Raw genomic sequence first — 17,376 nt, 5'->3', positions numbered from 1 at the left:
GTTTACGTTGTTAAGGATTGCAGAACATTTGCACAGGCTGGGCAGGGCAGTAGATGAGGAACTTTGACAGAGTAGTGGCACAGTGCATGCGCACCATCCTCAAATCCAATCCTCACATTTTGACTAAAGTTGACTTAAAAAATTGACTGTTTAGCTTAAAATTCTGATTTTTTTTTGCCCCTTTTCACATTTATCTCAAAATGTTGATGTTTTATCTCTCAATTATGAAAATTAGACAATTTTGTTGTGATAGGATTTTTTTTCCGTTTTAACATAACTGTAATTCTTTTGGTTTACAGACAAAAATTGGCTTTCACATCTGTTTCTTCTGTCTTGCTTAATGAAATGTCCCAATATCTTTTTGTTTCCCTCCTTCACACGTGGACATGACAATTCCCTCCCTTTAAATCCTGTTTGAAAAGCTCAAACAATAGCCTAAAGGGACTATAGAAACTGAAAATTTAGAAGGTGCTAATGAGCTGCTTTACACAACTGTAAGTAGTTTTGTACTTGTAATTCTCTGAGGTGTTCATTTATTTGAAAAATGTGTATAATATTGACTGTTCTCTTTACTCATCCTAGACGTGTTACTAGGCAAAATGCTTCTTATCATGCCACGTGTTACCTTAATTTTTTCTTGTTTTTGTTCTGGTTTATTGATATTATTCCACCAGATGCTAGAATTAACGATGTGACTGTTCACCAGTGTCAAGGTGGCTAAAATATCTGATATTTTCTGTTAATAAAGTATTGACTGCTGCTTCACCATGTTTTCTAACCAGGCTGAAGTGTGTTGAGTTAGTGTAATGTGGAACATTAAGTTCATAAAATTGTCCATGACAACGCTGGTTCACATTACCATAATGTTTAAGAATCTTAAATGTGATTAAAACACTAATGTTAAGGTTCTGCGTTGTCAGTAGTCCTCAGCTGTGTCTCTGAAGTTAAACTGGAGAAAAAAGTAAATCTGCACACTTTAATTGTAAACGTGGTGTTGTACAGCTGATTGTTTCATGACAAACTGTGACACCACAGACTGTGTTTAGATATCAGATTAAACGTGAAGAACTAAAGGCAGTATCTTTACTGCATTTTGTGAACCAATTCTCAGTTCACATTCATTCACTTATTTTACATCCTCTATAACAAACATTTAAGTGGAGTCATACACCTCAACATGTATCATTTTTATCATAGACTTTCTTTCTGAAGTTTTAAGTAGAGCTAAAACTGATTCACATGTTGTAATACTTATCTGCTGCAATGAAGATTGGAAGATTAAACACCCAGAATATAACCAAAGTAGAGACTCTCACTAAAGTTAAATATGAAATTTAAATTGCATGTATATGCTGTATGTAATTCGCTGTGATTGCAACATCTTAACTGAAGTGTTTGTCTTTTACTGTAATTCACAAGGTCGCCACACAAATGTGGTGTAAACAGGACGACCTCATCTGGTGCCGTTCAACTGGTGTTGAAGGATACTGCAAGGACAACATTCTCAGTGAACCATTTCCAGTTCAGCTTCCTCTGATGGAACAATAGACCAAATCTTTCAGCAGTTCACAATTTTTCTCAATTGATAAGACACTGTTCCTGAAAAATAGCACATTTCCCAACACACTGCACACTATTTTTTTTATTTGAACACAATTCACAAAGCAGTGCACACTTGTGTCAAAGGTGCACTTAATTGTCAAAATTTGAACTTTGTTTTCAAAATTAAGACACACGAAGCAAAAGTAGGACACTGCACTGCTAAATACAAAACACTCCTCTCTCACTGTGTTTTGACATGAAGTGTAAAAAAAAGATACAGTACTCAAAAATGACAAATGCATCCTATAAATGAATCAGAGGGGGTCATTGCAGTGCTTGACTGTACAATACAAAATAAAAATAATGTCAGACAAAAAAAAAATACAGAGCTATATTGTACACAGTACAGTATGCAAATATTTACACCACATCTGCATCAGTTCTTTCAGCCTGGTCAGGCCACAGGACCTCATCAACATCACAAGCTATGTTTTCTCTGGAAAGAAAGACCTAGTGTGTCTGATCCAGCCCTGACATGCATCAACAGAAACATCACCACATGCCAAGACCATTGACTGATAGAGATTTTCCCAAAGTATGGCTGCCTCATATACCTTCCACCTCCATGTAGAGAAGAATTCTTCTATAGGATTCAGAAAGGGAGAATATGGCGGCAGAAAAACCACAATAACTTGAGGGTTCATATTGAAACATTCCCAAATCAGTAGTCCTCTATGAAAACTAACATTGTCCCAGACAACAACAAAAACTATGTATTCTTGCCAAACGCCCTGCTGCACCTGTGTCAGTTGGCCCTTTAAGTCCATCTAGGAAAGTCAACAAATGCTGGGTGTTGTATGGGTTCAGAACTGCATGACGGTCATTTACTCCAAGATTGCTTATTGCAGCACAGAGGGTTACGTTGCCCCACGCTGACCTGGACGTTGACTATAGCCCATTGTCCAATGATGTTCCTCCCTCTTCTCCTCCTCTTGGCCAGGTTGAAACCAGCATCAGAATCCAACTGAAAAACTCTCTGGAACAAATGCACACCAGAGAAAAAGTCAGTCATGTACACTTTCTGTAATTTTACTAGCACTTGTGAACCAGAATTATGCATTAGATTTTTTTACAGTATTCTCAGAACATTTGTGACTGCTTTTATTGTTCCAGTATAGACATGTCACTGAAGTGACAAACAACATTTACATACCATGTAAAGTGGTCCAGGACCAGGTGCATGGTCAAGTCCAGGTTCTGGTTCTGGCCGTGGTCTGGGTCGCCCACGTCCTCTTCTTCCAGCATGACCTCTTGCTCCTCTGACATCCATTGTGAACAGTTAATTCTGTTTCCCAGCAGGTTTTATAGTGTGCACTTCATTGGCAAAAGTGTTTTCAGTTTTGACCTGTTGTGTATTAATTGTGACAGCAGTGTTGGAACAGTGTCCCAGTTCTGCTTCCTAGTGTTCACTTTTTTGAAAAATGTGTGCTATGAGTGAAAAGGTGTGTTTAAATGAGCAAAAAACATGTTCAGTCTTTTGCAAAAAGGGTGCAAGAGTTTTGGAAACTGTGTGCAAACCATGAATAGTGTCCAAAATTTTGACAGCAGAGTCCTGTTTTTGAGAAATGTGTGCAGTCAGCTGGTGGCTGTGTGCAGTGAATGGAATTTAGTGTCTTATCAATTGAGAAAAACTGTATTAAGATGCCTTGATTATCAATGTACATGGAAATACAATGAAATTCTGTTGGCAGTCTCAGACAGCATTAATTGTGGTTGTCACTGGAAATCACAATATAGGATATATATGTATATAAATAAAATCAATTAAAGATGGAAGTATGTACACAAATAGAGACAAAGATGTAATGAACAGTACAGTGCATTTATAAAGTGTCAATTGATCAATTATTGCACGTTTTAAAGGCGCTGAGTGCATTATTATGGATTATTATGGACTTGCCAGCCACTTGGGAGGCCTGGGTTCAATTCCCAGCCAATGCACTGTACCTTTACATCTCTGGCACTTATATGGACAGTACTGCCTTTACTATCTCTGCAGCAACCACTCATACTGTTACTGGCAGCAGATCTGCCACCGCACATAATCTGCTGCTTCTGCTCCCTCACCTTTTTGTGTTTTTTCTTTCTCTTGCTCTTTTTGACCACCTAATTTCCCCTCGGGGATAAATAAAGTTTCTTCTAATTTTGATTCTGATTCTGATCCAGACCAAAGTTTTTACTAAAGTTTTTATTTTTTTATTTTATTGTATCCAAGTTCAGCTCAGCTGTGGAGAAACAGTGCAGTTTTGCAGTCTGCAGTGTGATGCTCATGACATGGTGATCAGATCCTCGTAGCGTTACTGAAAGAAAACAAAGAACAGAAATATGAACTCAGAACTGAACTGAGCTTCATTCATTGAACTGAAATATCAACATTCATCACTAACAGAGTTCTGTGGTGGGAAGTTAACGTAGATTAACTTATATCTGGTGATCATTAACCAACAGCAAGAAGGCAGCAGTTAAAAGATTAATAACATTATTGATCCGTTATGATTGATTGATTCAGCTGTGACCTACAGGACACTAAGCTACAACTAACTGTAAACTAATTTATGACGCTGACAAAACTGGCGTTTCATCACTGTTAACACTAAAGTCAGGAAACATCACCCGAGATTTACAGAATAACTTTAAAACACGATGTTAGCACGTTTTACCATCAGAGGTTACAGTCTGATTTTAAATTACAGTAACTTCAGCTACAGTGACGTAGGTCACTGCTTTATATGTGATATTGTCCAAATGTGGAGAGTACAACAAGTTACTAAAATGACTTTGACACTTACCTGTACAGTTTAGCTCCACTATGGAGGGTAACGTTATTGGCAGCAGCGTTGGTAAACATCGGAAACCGGTAAATGTGGGCGGGGCTCTCAGTCTGACCAGTCGCTGCTTTCTGGCTCCATCCTCTTACAATCCTTATTGTCACGGGGGATTTAGGGTGAAGGCAGGGAACACCCTGGACAGGTCGCCAGTCCATTGCATGGCACTTCACTAAATAGTGAACTATGTAGGGAACTCCTCGGCAAAAGTAACACTTCGGACACTACCCTGGCGTCTCTCTCAGCCGATGATCGGATCCGCGCAGGTCTGACTCATCTCGAACAAGCCTTAAAAACATGTTTCGAACGGAGGAATTCTGTCATGGGATTTCCGTTCACCGACACTCTCTGAGCAGGCAGAAAAGAATAGTGTTTATTTGCACTGTGAAACAGAACGCAACTGCTGTTCACGAACAGGCCCACTTTACAGAAGACAGCAGTTATCTCCAGTATTCAGAGAGGAGAAACTGAGGCAGTCATAGATTTGACGCCTACAATTTCCCTATAAGCTTGAACGCAGATGAACGTACCTCCAGAATAAACCCTTTTCTCCTTTTACAACTGTTGGCAGATAACGGTTTATATATGGTGATGTTATTTTAACTTTATTTTAATAAAGTTTTTTAATTTAAAATAATAATTTAAAAAAAACCTCTCCGTGCGTGACGTTACGGGGCAACGTCACGGACCAGGAAGAGCAGTATTCTGACTGCAGAACGAAAAACATTAGCTACCTACGCCTGCGTGTTTATTGTAAACAGTCACATAGGCAAGTATGACTTTGTTTTTTACAGTAAAGGCTTTACTCGTATTGGCAACACGTTGTCGCTAAGACGTACTGGTGACAAACACGGTTAAGTGTTTCAAGACAAGCAGTTTATTGTGAATCATCGAACGCCGACAAGTTAGCGTCAGTTAGCTAGGATGCTAAAGGCTGAGCAGTATTACAGCTTGTCGTAACATTCTGAAGATAAACTGAAGACAGACTAAGCTAACTGGCTTCATTTGAAGACACATACACGCGTGTTGTCCATAATTCATGTTAAAAAATATGTTATTGTTTCACAAACACCACTTGTCTTATATTCCTTAATTGTGGTTGGCATGTATGTTTTGAGCTAACTCGGACTATGTGAGATTAGTTTCCGTTAACATCTCCTGTCAACAAAACAATTAAATCTCTGTCAATCAGGAAATGTTTACAGACTTCGTGACACGTCGCAAAAGTCACAGAATTATGAAATTGAAAAAAAAAAATCTCCACTGTGTTATGATGTCAGTTTCACCAGCTCATTGAGGCACCTTGTACAAATGGTCGATCATGGGCCCACATTGTCATTAGCCTTATCTTACCTTTTTTTAATCTTACAGTAAATGTAGCTCTTGCTAAGAAACACGATTGGATAGTATTAATACTAAATTTTCCGTTTCTTTGCTCTGTTTGTCTGTAGCCGCAAGTCACCATCAAAGGCATAAGCATACTCTGGCAAACATGTCATACGGCAAAGCAGAGAGCTTCTCTGTTCCGCAGGACTTCAGCTCTCTCATACAAACATGCAGCTCCAATATCCAAAAGATCACACAGAACAGTAAGTGCATGCTTATTTTGCTACAGCTTGGAAAACCATTGCCGCAACCAACTATGGTTACTCATTCACTTTATAACTCATAAAGAGACAATAATGGAGGCTGTTGTATTAAGCCTTTATTTTACTCCCTTGTTGAAGCACACACAGACATCTACAAATGCCACTGATGTGCAGTTCTTGCTAAACTACTTTGTAGTCTGCTGGGAGGACTGTGCTCTATTTATGTGCAGTTGATGATAACTACATATTCCATGCATAGACATGCAGTCACATGCATGCATACTTGTAGCGCAGACACAAAAATTAGGTCGAATGCTGTCTTGGGGAGCTGATGGAGTTTACATGGACCCTAGCGGGCACTTGCATACACACTGATATGGAAACAATAATGGCAATGTTTATTTTCTGTGTCTGCAAGTACACAAGGGTTCGTATGGTACAATTTTGTCATTTTCCCACAACCTTGAGAGATTGCAGATACCTAAAGATTTTACACAATGGATGATATAACTTATTTTTCTTTTGAAATATGACTAATTGTTGAAAATGAAAGCAGTAGTTTCAAACCTTTTTGATTCTGACACCTTCCAAAAAGCAGTGTGTGTTTCAGTGTGAAAATCATATTTTCACTGTCCCTTAGTTACCAACTCTAACAAATAAATTTTTTTCACTTTAAAGTTCTCATATTGTTTAATTTATTAAATGGTCAAAAGATCCAAAATCTCACCAAAATCTGACAATAGATTTATGTTACAGAACCTTGTTTTTCTTCTTATTTCTCTTATTAGATGTCTTGGAACGCCACAGACTTATCTGTTGTCGTTGTATATAAAACTGTGTACAAGAGGTGATTAAAAAATTCCAATACTGCTGATGGTGCATAAACTGTTGAATAAAGCTGTATTTTAAGATAAGCTTTTATAGGCACAGGTCAAAGGGTTGTCTGTGTACTGTTCACTATCTAATCATAGTTTAAATCCACATTTGGATCCACATTTGGTCTAATTCAGTGGTTGGAAATTGTCATCATTTGAACAGCTGAAAACCTTTTTGTAAGCAAAAACTTGAACCCTTTTGTAATTGGAATAACAAAAAGGAGATTTTTTTAAATGTCTGTCTTCTGTATAAAAAGAAGACATTTTTGCTGCTGCATATATTTTTTTTTCAAAGTTATTTGAACAAACCTTTTGTAAAGTCATATCATCAAGACTTAAAAAATGCTTTGTGCCATTTTCATGGATGGTCCTGGCCTGGACTTTATTGTGCTATGTTGTGTTATATGTATATGCATATACTGTATATATGCATATATGCTGTGCTCTCATGACAGCTGCTCAGATCAAGACCATGGTTAACCAGCTGGGGACCAGACAGGACACCAGTGAACTCCAGGATCGTCTGTATGTACCAGTCTTATCTCTAGTAAACCTCCTATTTTTTCTTCACCTTGCTCAACACACAGACACCCGCTATTTCTTTTGGCTAGTTATCTTAATTTGTCATGGATAGCTGCAGATGATCCACAGCTGTTACACTGTCATATCTCTACTAAACTGTCCAAAATGAAATGTATGATTGAATAATTATTGCGTCTCTGACATCAGGGATGGTATCTTCAGAGCCACTATCATCCATAAGGAAAGTCCAAACAGTTTAAGTCGTCACTTACATTGCACTTGAACTACAATACTATACTGTCATATGCTCTTGACAAGTAAACTTTATTATACAGGATAATAAGCAATCTTGGCTGATCTAGAGCCCTATACAACAGCTCACTCATCAGATTGACTTGCTATCTTGTAATTTAAAACTGTTGGTGTGTCCACAGACAGCAGATACAACACTACACTAATCAGCTGGCAAAAGAAACCAACAAGCACCTGAAAGAGTTGGGGTCAGTCCCTTTGCCCCTATCACCCTCAGAGCAAGTAAGTGTTAGTTGAAATTTGTTAATACATCACTGTTGGCTTAAATTTTGAGCTTGTAAAGTGATGTTCTTGTACAGTTACAATGTTTGCAGTTGTTAATCAACCATGGTAAAATATGTGTAGAAAAGAATTTTATTTGAATATAAAAGCATGTGTTTCTGAGATTTGTATTAAAAAAAGAAAGAAAGAAAACGTACTTTTGTTCACCTCTGTATGCATATACGTTGCAGAGGACTACACATGCTGTGCTGAAGTTAGGAGTATAAATTATGATCTGTCTTTTGAGGTCCATACCTGGATGTTGCCTTCATTTACGTATATGTCCTGAAATGCAGTAGATTTTCAAGGCAGCCAGCGCAGACTCTTCCTTGCACAATTTTACTACAAATACAAGTACTTTTTACACATGAACACAAATTTGTACTTCTTGTGAACATTATATTTTATATTTTACACTGGTTGATTTACAATTATAAACTTTGGAATTATTTCTGAAGAATATTTTCAAGCTCAGAATCTTATTGACCCCAATTTTAGCCCATATGTCACTCATGTATATAGATGTTTGCAGCCCTTAAGTCTTGAATTTGATTTTTGATCATTAAAAGGTTTCAAATTTAAGATGCTGGCTAAACTTACACACATTTACCCACAGGCTTTGATATCACCCTAACCACACTTGCACAAATAAATACATGCAATGGTGGATTGGTCATCAAGAGAACATTACTACCTCTACACAAATCGCCCACTCCACAGTGGTTATCATGCCTGTGGAGTGGGCTGCAAAACCTACTGATGTTCTATGGGGCTATCAGCTCCCTCATGTCTTGTTCCTCCCCAGTCAACTAGCGTATGGTTCAGCTCTGTGACTTCTCCGTCCCACATAATGTTTATGTTTTTGTGTCTTTGTCATGTTTGAACTCAGTGGATTGTTGCTGACTTGCCCTAAAAGAAGTAAAAGTGTCTGTAAAGCAAAGAGAGAGAAGTTAAAATCCATAAAAATCTTCATTCTTCAAATAGTTGTGCACCTGTGTACTTCGACAGTGAACAGAGAGGACAAGTAAAGCAGCATAGTGCTTTCATGATCAAGTTTGTGAGTGACAGAAAATCCTGAGTCCTGGCAAAACTACAATGTGTACATATTGTAGTCAGAGAGTAGTAGAGAGAAGTTTGGCTTCTCTCTACTACAGCTCCTCTAACAGTGTGGTTTAATCAGTATGGTGAATATAGATATATTTTGATGATTTAAAAAAAATAACTGAACTGTGACCATATAATTAAGTCTTCATGTTTGTAACTGGGCTCTTATCATGTGTTTGTCTCTGCTCTGTGGTGTCCAGAGGCAGCAAAAGATACAAAGGGAACGGCTGATGAATGATTTCTCAGCAGCCCTCAACAACTTCCAAGCAGTCCAGCGGCGCGCAGCAGAAAAGGAGAAGGAGTCAGTTGCCAGAGCAAGAGCTGGGTCCCGTCTATCCGTAAGTGGGAGTCAGAGGATGGCAGATAAAATATCACCTTTACTGGAAACAACAAAATAGGCAAAAACTACTTTAAATTATCCTAAAAATCTTGACGATGCAACACATGAGGCAATATTTAAAACTTGTGTGAAAATTCAGATTTAACCCTGTGTAACTCCACAAAAGCAATCCGAAATCCAAGGTAGCGATGCTTGAAACTCCTTGATTTGTCTTTAAAATCATTGCAGTGTCACAGATTTTTTTAAATAATCTTTTTTTGACATTTAAGCCTTTGATACTGACAATGGTCAATGGTGGTGACCAAGTGCGCTCAGGAATAATCATATATATACACTACTGTATTTTCTGCACTGTAAGGCGCACTTAAAAGCCTTTAATTCTCTCAAAAACTGACGGTGCGCCTTTTAACCCGGTGCGCCTTATGTGTGCACTGAGTTCCACCTAACCCGCTCCGCTTGATTGACTGTCAGACCATTTCCCACCGACGTAGGGACGTAATACTTACACTACATACGCTGGCAGCGATAAACCAATTACAGAACATTACGTAAAGGTACGTACAGTACCTACGCTTACCTACGCCACGCCTCCGGTAGGTAGGTATACTGTACTACCGGTATGCTGCAAAACAACATTTGTTTGGCTAAGGACCCCCGAAAATGGCATCAGCGAAGAGACATGCTTATGAGGCCCAATTCAAACTACAGACTATCAGTTACGCGGTTGTAAATGGGCATAGAGCAGCCGTGAGAGAATTCAAAATCAATGAATTTATGGTTCGGAAGTGGAGGATGCAGGAGAATGAATTGCGCCAAGTTAAGAAGACAAAACAGAGTTTTTGCGACTCCATGCGCGCCCATATCACCGCTACTGTGAAAAACCAAGTGAAGCAAATGAATTCGGAGCTTGCCATCATTCCGGGAGGATTAACAAAAGAACTCCAACCGCTGGACATTGGTTTAAACAGGGCATTCAAAGTGAAGTTGCGAGCATTCGTGGGAGCGATGGATGAGAGCTGGCGAACACACCTTTACTAAGACTGGGAGGCAGCGCCGGGCGAGTGAATGGATTGTAGATGCCCAGGCCAAGGTATCTGCTTTAACTGTCGTCCCAGCTTTCGCGAAAGCCGGCATCATTGCTGAACAGCCACCCGGCAACGAGACTGACTCCGACAATGACGAGAGGGAACCCGGCATGTTTGATGGCAAAATTGCCCAGCTGTTCAATTCAGATACAGAAGATGAGGACTTTGATGGATTTGTGACAGAAGATTGATCAAAAAATAATGTGTGTATTTTTAAATACGCAATTGAATAAAGTTCAACCAAACTCACTGTTTTGCTTCCGTTACTTTGTTTTAGCATGCGCCTTATAATACGGCGCGCTTTATGTATGGCTTAAGTACAGAAATAGACCCCGTAATTGAGACTGCGCCTTATAATCCGTTGTGCCTTATGGTGCGGAAAATACAGTATATTGCCAAAAGTATTCGCTCACCCATCCAAATAATCAGAATCAGGTGTTCCAATCACTTCCATGGCCACAGGTGTATAAAATCAAGCATCGAGGCACGCAGACTGCTTTTACAAACATTTGTGAAAGAATGGGTCGCTCTCAGGAGCTCAGTGAATTCCAGCGTGGAACTGTGATAGGATGCCACCTGTCCAACACATCCAGTCGTGACATTTCCTTGCTCCTAAATATTCCACAGTCAACTGTCAGCTGTATTATAAGAAAGTGGAAGTGTGTGGGAACGACAGCAACTCAGCCACGAAGTGGTAGGCCACGTAAACTGACGGAGCGGGGTCAGCGGATGCTGAGGTGCATTGTGCAAAGAGGTCGCCAACTTTCTGCAGAGTCAATCGCTACAGACCTTCAAACTTCATGTGGCCTTCAGATTAACTCAAGAACAGTGCTTCAGCAGAGAGCTTCATGGAATGGATTTCCATGGCCAAGCAGCTGCATCCAAGCCATACATCACCAAGTGCAATGCAAAGAGTCAGATGCAGTGGTGTAAAGCAGCTGCCACTGGACTCTAGGCAGTGGAAGACGCGTTCTCTGGAGTGACGAATCGCGCTTCTCCATCTGGCAATCTGATGGATGAGTCTGGGTTTGGAGGTTGCCAGGAGAACCATACTTGTCGGACTGCATTGTGCCAAGTGTAAAGTTTGATGGAGGGGGGATTATGGTGTGGGGTTGTTTTTCAGGAGCTGGGCTTGGCCCCTTAGTTCCAGTGAAAGGAACTCTGAATGCTTCAGCATACCAAGACATTTTGGACAATTCCATGCTCCCAACTTTGTGGGAACAGTTTGGAGCTGGCCCCTTCCTCTTCCAACATGACTGTGCACCAGTGCACAAAGCAAGGTCCATAAAGACATGGATGATAGAGTCTGGTGTGGATGAACTTGACTGACCTGCACAGAGTCCTGACTTCAACCCAATAGAACACCTTTGGGATGAATTAGAGCAGAGACTGAGAGCCAGGCCTTCTGGTCCAACATCAGTGTGTGACCTCACAAATGCGCTTTTTTTTTTGTTGACTTTGGCAGTAATGTTTCTTTGGTTTTCAGGCTGAAGACAGTTCTCGGGATGAAAAGCTTCTATCTTTCGATAGGTAAGTGATTGTTGTTCTTTCTTCCTATACTCTTGTATTCCTCTTGTTTTTTTGTGCAACATGAAGTTGATTTTAATATGTCATGGGAAATTACTGTCAATGAAAAACGTTAATTGAAGTTATGGTAGGCAAAAGTCCAAATCATTGTACAATTTTTTATTTTATTAAATCTTAACACAAAAAGGAAAGGAAATTTGCATACAGCAATGTGTGCTGTATTTAATTTGACTACTTTGGTTTCATTCAAAAATTCCATCTGACAGAACTTTATTAAAAGAATCATTTTGACCATCTCCAGAATGTCAGTTTTACTGTTATGTAGTTACATTTTTTAAAAGTTGTTTTAGAAGTTCTAAATTTATAGATTGTACTTTCTTATCACCTGTAAAGTACAAAGAAAGTGAGAATGAGTATCTAAGTTCAGTGTTCTCTGGAGCAGGATTTTGTATTTGCTCTAACAGAAAAAAAACATATTCAGACTCTCTGTACGTATTTTATTATTGTCTAAAGTCAGGATGACTGGGGTCAAATGATCACTCAAACAGAGGAAGTGGCCATCACAGAGGAGGACCTGGAACTCATCAAGGAGAGAGAAACAAATATCAGACAGCTTGAGGTGAACCTTTGCTTAATTTTGCCAATATTCATACATAGCAGGACACACAGTGCAAGACCATCAGCCCTCCATCATTGGCGACTGGCCTCCATTAAAATCTATTGTATTATCCTGGGTTTGCATACACATGCCATGGCTGACTCTAGCTTTTTATCTTGTCTGTTTATCTAAGTCTGACATCATGGATGTAAACCAGATCTTCAAGGACCTGGCAGTCATGATTCACGACCAAGGAGAAATGATTGGTGAGTAGCAATGGGCTGCTGTTGATGGGGCTCTATGCATCTGTAAAATCTAAAACACATTACTGCTGAACAACACATCAAAACAGCTGGTCCTGTTTTAAAACCAACACACCACCTGAAGTTGAGCTATATGTATCAATTGATATGAATTTTTCTTGCACTGTCTAGTGGTGATATTTGATTTCCAGTAATTTCACGGAAATATACATTTATATTTAGTTATTTTCGCTAGCAGTTTTATGCCTCCACAACAATTGCAAATGAGGCCGAAGACATTGTGTTCTCAGGTTTGTCCGTCCTATTCTTCTGAATGCAGTATCTCTTAAGTGCCTTAACAGAATTTCGTTGTATCGGGCACAAACGTCCACATGGACTCAAAAGTTATGCTAATTTGCTGCAAAAAGGTCAAAATCACAGTGTCACAAAACAGTTTTCTGCGAATTATGACAATTTGTCACACAAACGTCTAGTAGGATAAATGCTGAAGTGATGACATTTAACAGGCGAAAAAGGTTGTTCACTCTAGCACAATAGTAAAAGTTTTTTTGGTTCCTTCTCACTGTCGTTGACTGCTTGCTCATAGAGAATCCAAAGGGAACTTCACCTTACTATATTAAGTGCTATGAGATGACATATGTTGTGAATTGTAAATAAATTTAATTGGATTGGATTGAATTAGCATAAGAATTTGGATGGTGACAAAATTAGTATAATTTTTCTTCTGTACATCATGGATTTGAAATGAAGCAACCAATATATGATCAAAGTGCAGAATTTCAGCCTAAATATAAGGTGTTTACCAAAAATACTGCATTTCCTCTTTAGAAATTCAAGACGTTTTATATAGTCCCTTAATTTTCCATGAGCTAAAAAGTAAAGAGCAAAAGTAACATAAATGTAAGAATTGTTTTTTATTAGTTGGATAAAAATACTTTGCAGCCATGAGTCTGGAACTCATGGACATCACCATATGCTGAGTTTACTTTTTTTGAGGTGCTTTTCTAGGTCTGTACTGCAACCCCTGCAGTTGCTGCTTGATTGTTGGTCTTTCTGCTCCCAGTTTTGTATTCAGTAAGTGAAAAGTGGGTTGAGTGCAGGTGAGTGACTTGGCCATTTAAGAACATTCCGTTCTTTGCTTTGAGAAGCCTTTAATTTGCTTTCACTGTATGTTTTTAGTCATTATCCACCTGTGCTATGAAGCACCATCATGTCAGTTTTACAGCATTTGACTGAATATGAACAGAAAGTATAGCGCTATACAGTTCAGAGACATCCTATTAATTCTATCATATTATCAAGAAACACCAGTGGCCTAATTCCCCTGGCAACCAAAGATGCCCATGCCATAACACTGCCTCCACCATGATTGACAGATGGTATGGTTTGCTTTGGATTATGAGCCCTTCCTTTCATTCTTCACACTTTCTTCTCCCCATCATTCTGGGAACAAATGAATCTTGAGTTTATTTACATTCACTCCAAACTACACTCTTTTTCTAACCATAACCAAAGTACTTTTTTTGCATACACCTAACCACAAATTGGATTTTTGGATGGTAATCCTCACTCCCTCCTGGAGTTTTTTCATGACTGTTCATGAATGGGCAATTTCTCCTTTTTAAAAAATGTTGCCCGTGAATGTAATCCTGCCAGTGCTTTTGTTGCCACTAAACGTAGTTGGAAAAACTGTTTAGTTGTATATTAATACAATTCCAAAGAGACAGGATTGTTCCGGGTTATGTATGGTTCAGTTTACGAAACTTTAACTATGATTTTAGTTTATAGATTGGATTGGAGTATGCAAGAGTGACTTGGCAGTAGATGACATATAATGGATAGGCTACTCTGTCAAAGTCTGGCACTGTTGACATCTGTAATTAATTACAATATTTCAATATTTGCTTTTGACAGAAAGCAGAAATTGTACACACAAACTCAATAGCTTGCTTCCTATTAGATCCAAGCTGACCTCGTTGTATGTTTTGACCTGCAGATAGTATTGAGGCAAATGTGGAGAATGCTGAAGTTCATGTAGAGCGAGGAACAGAACAGCTCCAGAGAGCTTCCTACTATCAGGTGAGTCCATATTAGTTGGTTTTAGTGGTGTTATTCAGTACACTCCTAGCTAATCACCCTCCTTTCTCTGTTTTCTTTATCACAGCAAAAGTCCCGCAAGAAGATGTGTATTCTTGCTATGGTTTGTTCCATCGTAATCATCATACTTGTCATCATTATCTGTCTCACTTCTAAGTGAGACAGTTTCATACAACTAATGTTTTAGTACTCTATTTTACACTGCCCAATCCCACCTGCAAGTACCCGCTTGGAATCACAAGAAGTGTAAGAAGAGGCTGATCCCTGCACCAAGATCAGTGGAGTAGATACAGAAGACTGGTCAATGTGGAAAACATACTGAAATTTGTTGTATGTCAAAATAATAATTTAAAAAACATCATATTTAAACTGTGATTACGGAGAATCAGAGAAGAACTGATGTGATCCAAGAGAGCAATTTAAGATCTGAGACTCCTTAATTTGCTTCACTCATTCATTTCTTGTATTATTTAATGCACTAACACTAGTTGTCACTGTATCAAATGTAAAAACCTTTTTGAGAATGATTAAAAATGCACAAGACTTGTTTAGGTAATCTGTGATTTTTAGGGATTATAAATTGTTTTTGTTTTGCTTTCTTTTTTTTCTCTTGTGGCACCTTTTGATGTAGAGTGTATGGCCTTCACTGTAAAAGTAGTTGAGTGGGAATGGCAGCCACAACTGTACTAAACCTTGTTGAAGAGGCTAAAGGAAAGACAATATGAACTTCCCAGCTTTGTCACCATCATTATCATGGAGTTGAGGTAATAAAGTATTAAAGTCTAAATTCTACGTTTTTCTTTGTATATTTATCTGTATAATATTCATAATAAGCTTTACATATTCTTATACACTCAAGCAAGCCAAGTTTTTAGTGTATTTGTTCTGATTTGTCTTCTATAGTGCTTTACAAAACTATTTGCCCCACTACAAAATACTTGTTTTTACATACTTCTCACACTTAAATGCTTCGAATCATCAAACTTTAATGTAAGACAAAAATAACCCAAGAAAAACAAAATGCCGTTTTTAAATGATTTCATTTATTGAAGGGAAAATGCTGTCCAGCCTACCTAGCTCTATGTGAAAAAGTAATTGCCCCTTTAGCTACCAATCTACCAAATAGCTAAATTCATTTGGCAACTGGGTTCAGTCTCACCAGCAACATCCACATATGACTGCTGCCAGGTTTGTTCAATCTAAACATCACTAAATAGAACCTGTCTGGCATTGTGAAGTAGACTAAAGGATTTCAAAAGCAGCACATGATGCCACGTTCTAAAGAGATTCATGAACAGATGTGAAACAAAGTTTAGCAGTTAGCAATTTGGAAAGAGTTACAAAGTCATTGCTAAGGCTGTGGGACTCCTGTAAACCACAGAGACTTTATCCACAAATGGAGAAACATGGAACAGTGGTGAACCTTTCCAGGACTGGTCGGCCTACCAACATTTCTCCAAGAGCGTGTTGATATTTCATCCAGGAGGTCACAAAAGAAACCAGATGAACATCAAAAGTACTACAGACCTCACTTGCCTAAGTTAAGGTCCATCTACATGATTCCACATTAAGGAAGACACTGGGAGAAAATGGAATCCGTGGAGAGTTGCCAGGTGCAAACCACTCCTGACCAAAAAGAACATAAAGGTTTGTCTGGTATTTGTAAAATAATATGTGGATGAGCCCCACAACTTTTGGAATAACATCCTGTGGACATGAGTCAAAGGTAGAACTTTTGTAGAAGCCATGGGTCATTACATTTGGTGTAAAGCTAATACTGCATTCCACAAGAAGAACATCATACTAACAGTGAAATGTGGTGGTAGTGTGATGGTTTGGGACTGCTTTGCTTCCATAGGACCTGGACGACTTGTCATAATTGATGGAGCCATGAATTCTGCTCTCTATCAGAAAATCCTCCTGGAGAATATCCATCAGGTCATGACCTAAAGCTCAATACTAATGGGTTACGCAGCATGACAATGATCCAAAGAACACAAGCAAGTCCACTTCTGACTGGCTCAAAAAGGACAAAACTAGGGTTTTCGGAGTGGCTGAGTAAAAGAGCAGACTTGAATCCAATTGAGATGCTGTGGCAAGACCTTAAAAGGGCAGTTCATGCTCAAAAACCATTTAATGTGGTTGAATTGAAACTGTTCTTCAGAGAAGAGTGAACCAAAATTCCTCAGTGACTATCTAAAATAATGATCACAAGTATGGCAAACTTTTAACTGTGGTTGTTACAGCCAAGAGACTAACCAGTTATTAGGTTTAGGGGGCAGTTACTTTTCCATAAGGGTGATACAGGTTTTCAATATTCCATAATTTAAAAACAGCATTTTGTCATTGGTGGGTTATCTGTCTAATATTCATCCA

General features: G+C 38.7%; 1 protein-coding gene and 1 long non-coding RNA gene across 3 annotated transcripts; one reads left to right on the top strand and one right to left on the bottom strand.

The window, feature by feature from the left end:
* Positions 1 to 1,754: 1,754 nt before the first annotated feature.
* Positions 1,755 to 4,532, bottom strand: LOC129350718 (uncharacterized). Its single transcript, XR_008604206.1, has 3 exons — positions 4,392 to 4,532; positions 2,756 to 3,902; positions 1,755 to 2,578 (listed from the first exon to the last, which is right to left on the bottom strand). It is a non-coding gene; the product is annotated as an uncharacterized LOC129350718 (long non-coding RNA).
* Positions 4,533 to 4,570: 38 nt separating this feature from the next.
* stx12 (syntaxin 12) lies at positions 4,571 to 15,787 on the top strand. 2 transcript variants are annotated; one of them, XM_055018140.1, is made up of 10 exons: positions 4,571 to 4,693; positions 5,879 to 6,016; positions 7,347 to 7,416; positions 7,848 to 7,947; positions 9,291 to 9,428; positions 12,002 to 12,045; positions 12,556 to 12,661; positions 12,834 to 12,906; positions 14,900 to 14,982; positions 15,068 to 15,787. In XM_055018140.1, exons 2-10 carry the CDS (start codon positions 5,920 to 5,922, stop codon positions 15,158 to 15,160), a joined length of 804 nt encoding a protein of 267 aa, XP_054874115.1. In that variant the 5' UTR covers positions 4,571 to 4,693; positions 5,879 to 5,919; the 3' UTR covers positions 15,161 to 15,787. The 2 variants fall into 2 exon arrangements, with proteins under 2 accessions (XP_054874115.1, XP_023150625.1); XM_023294857.3 differs by lacking the exon at positions 4,571 to 4,693 and adding an exon at positions 5,082 to 5,196.
* Positions 15,788 to 17,376: the final 1,589 nt, after the last annotated feature.

Source organism: Amphiprion ocellaris, chromosome 15 (genome assembly GCF_022539595.1).
Source record: "Amphiprion ocellaris isolate individual 3 ecotype Okinawa chromosome 15, ASM2253959v1, whole genome shotgun sequence".
NCBI classification, from domain to species: Eukaryota; Metazoa; Chordata; class Actinopteri; family Pomacentridae; genus Amphiprion; species Amphiprion ocellaris.
The sequence above is the reverse complement of the archived record's forward strand: the minus strand, read 5'-3'. Positions and strand labels throughout refer to the sequence as shown.

Bases quoted from the DNA above. Each gene is read 5' to 3' on its own strand.
- stx12 (XM_055018140.1), top strand. From the start codon at position 5,920: ATGTCATACGGCAAAGCAGAGAGCTTCTCTGTTCCGCAGGACTTCAGC. The intron at 12,662-12,833 runs GTGAACCTTTGC...TGTTTATCTAAG, and splicing joins CAAATATCAGACAGCTTGAG to TCTGACATCATGGATGTAAA. The intron at 14,983-15,067 runs GTGAGTCCATAT...TCTTTATCACAG, and splicing joins AGAGAGCTTCCTACTATCAG to CAAAAGTCCCGCAAGAAGAT.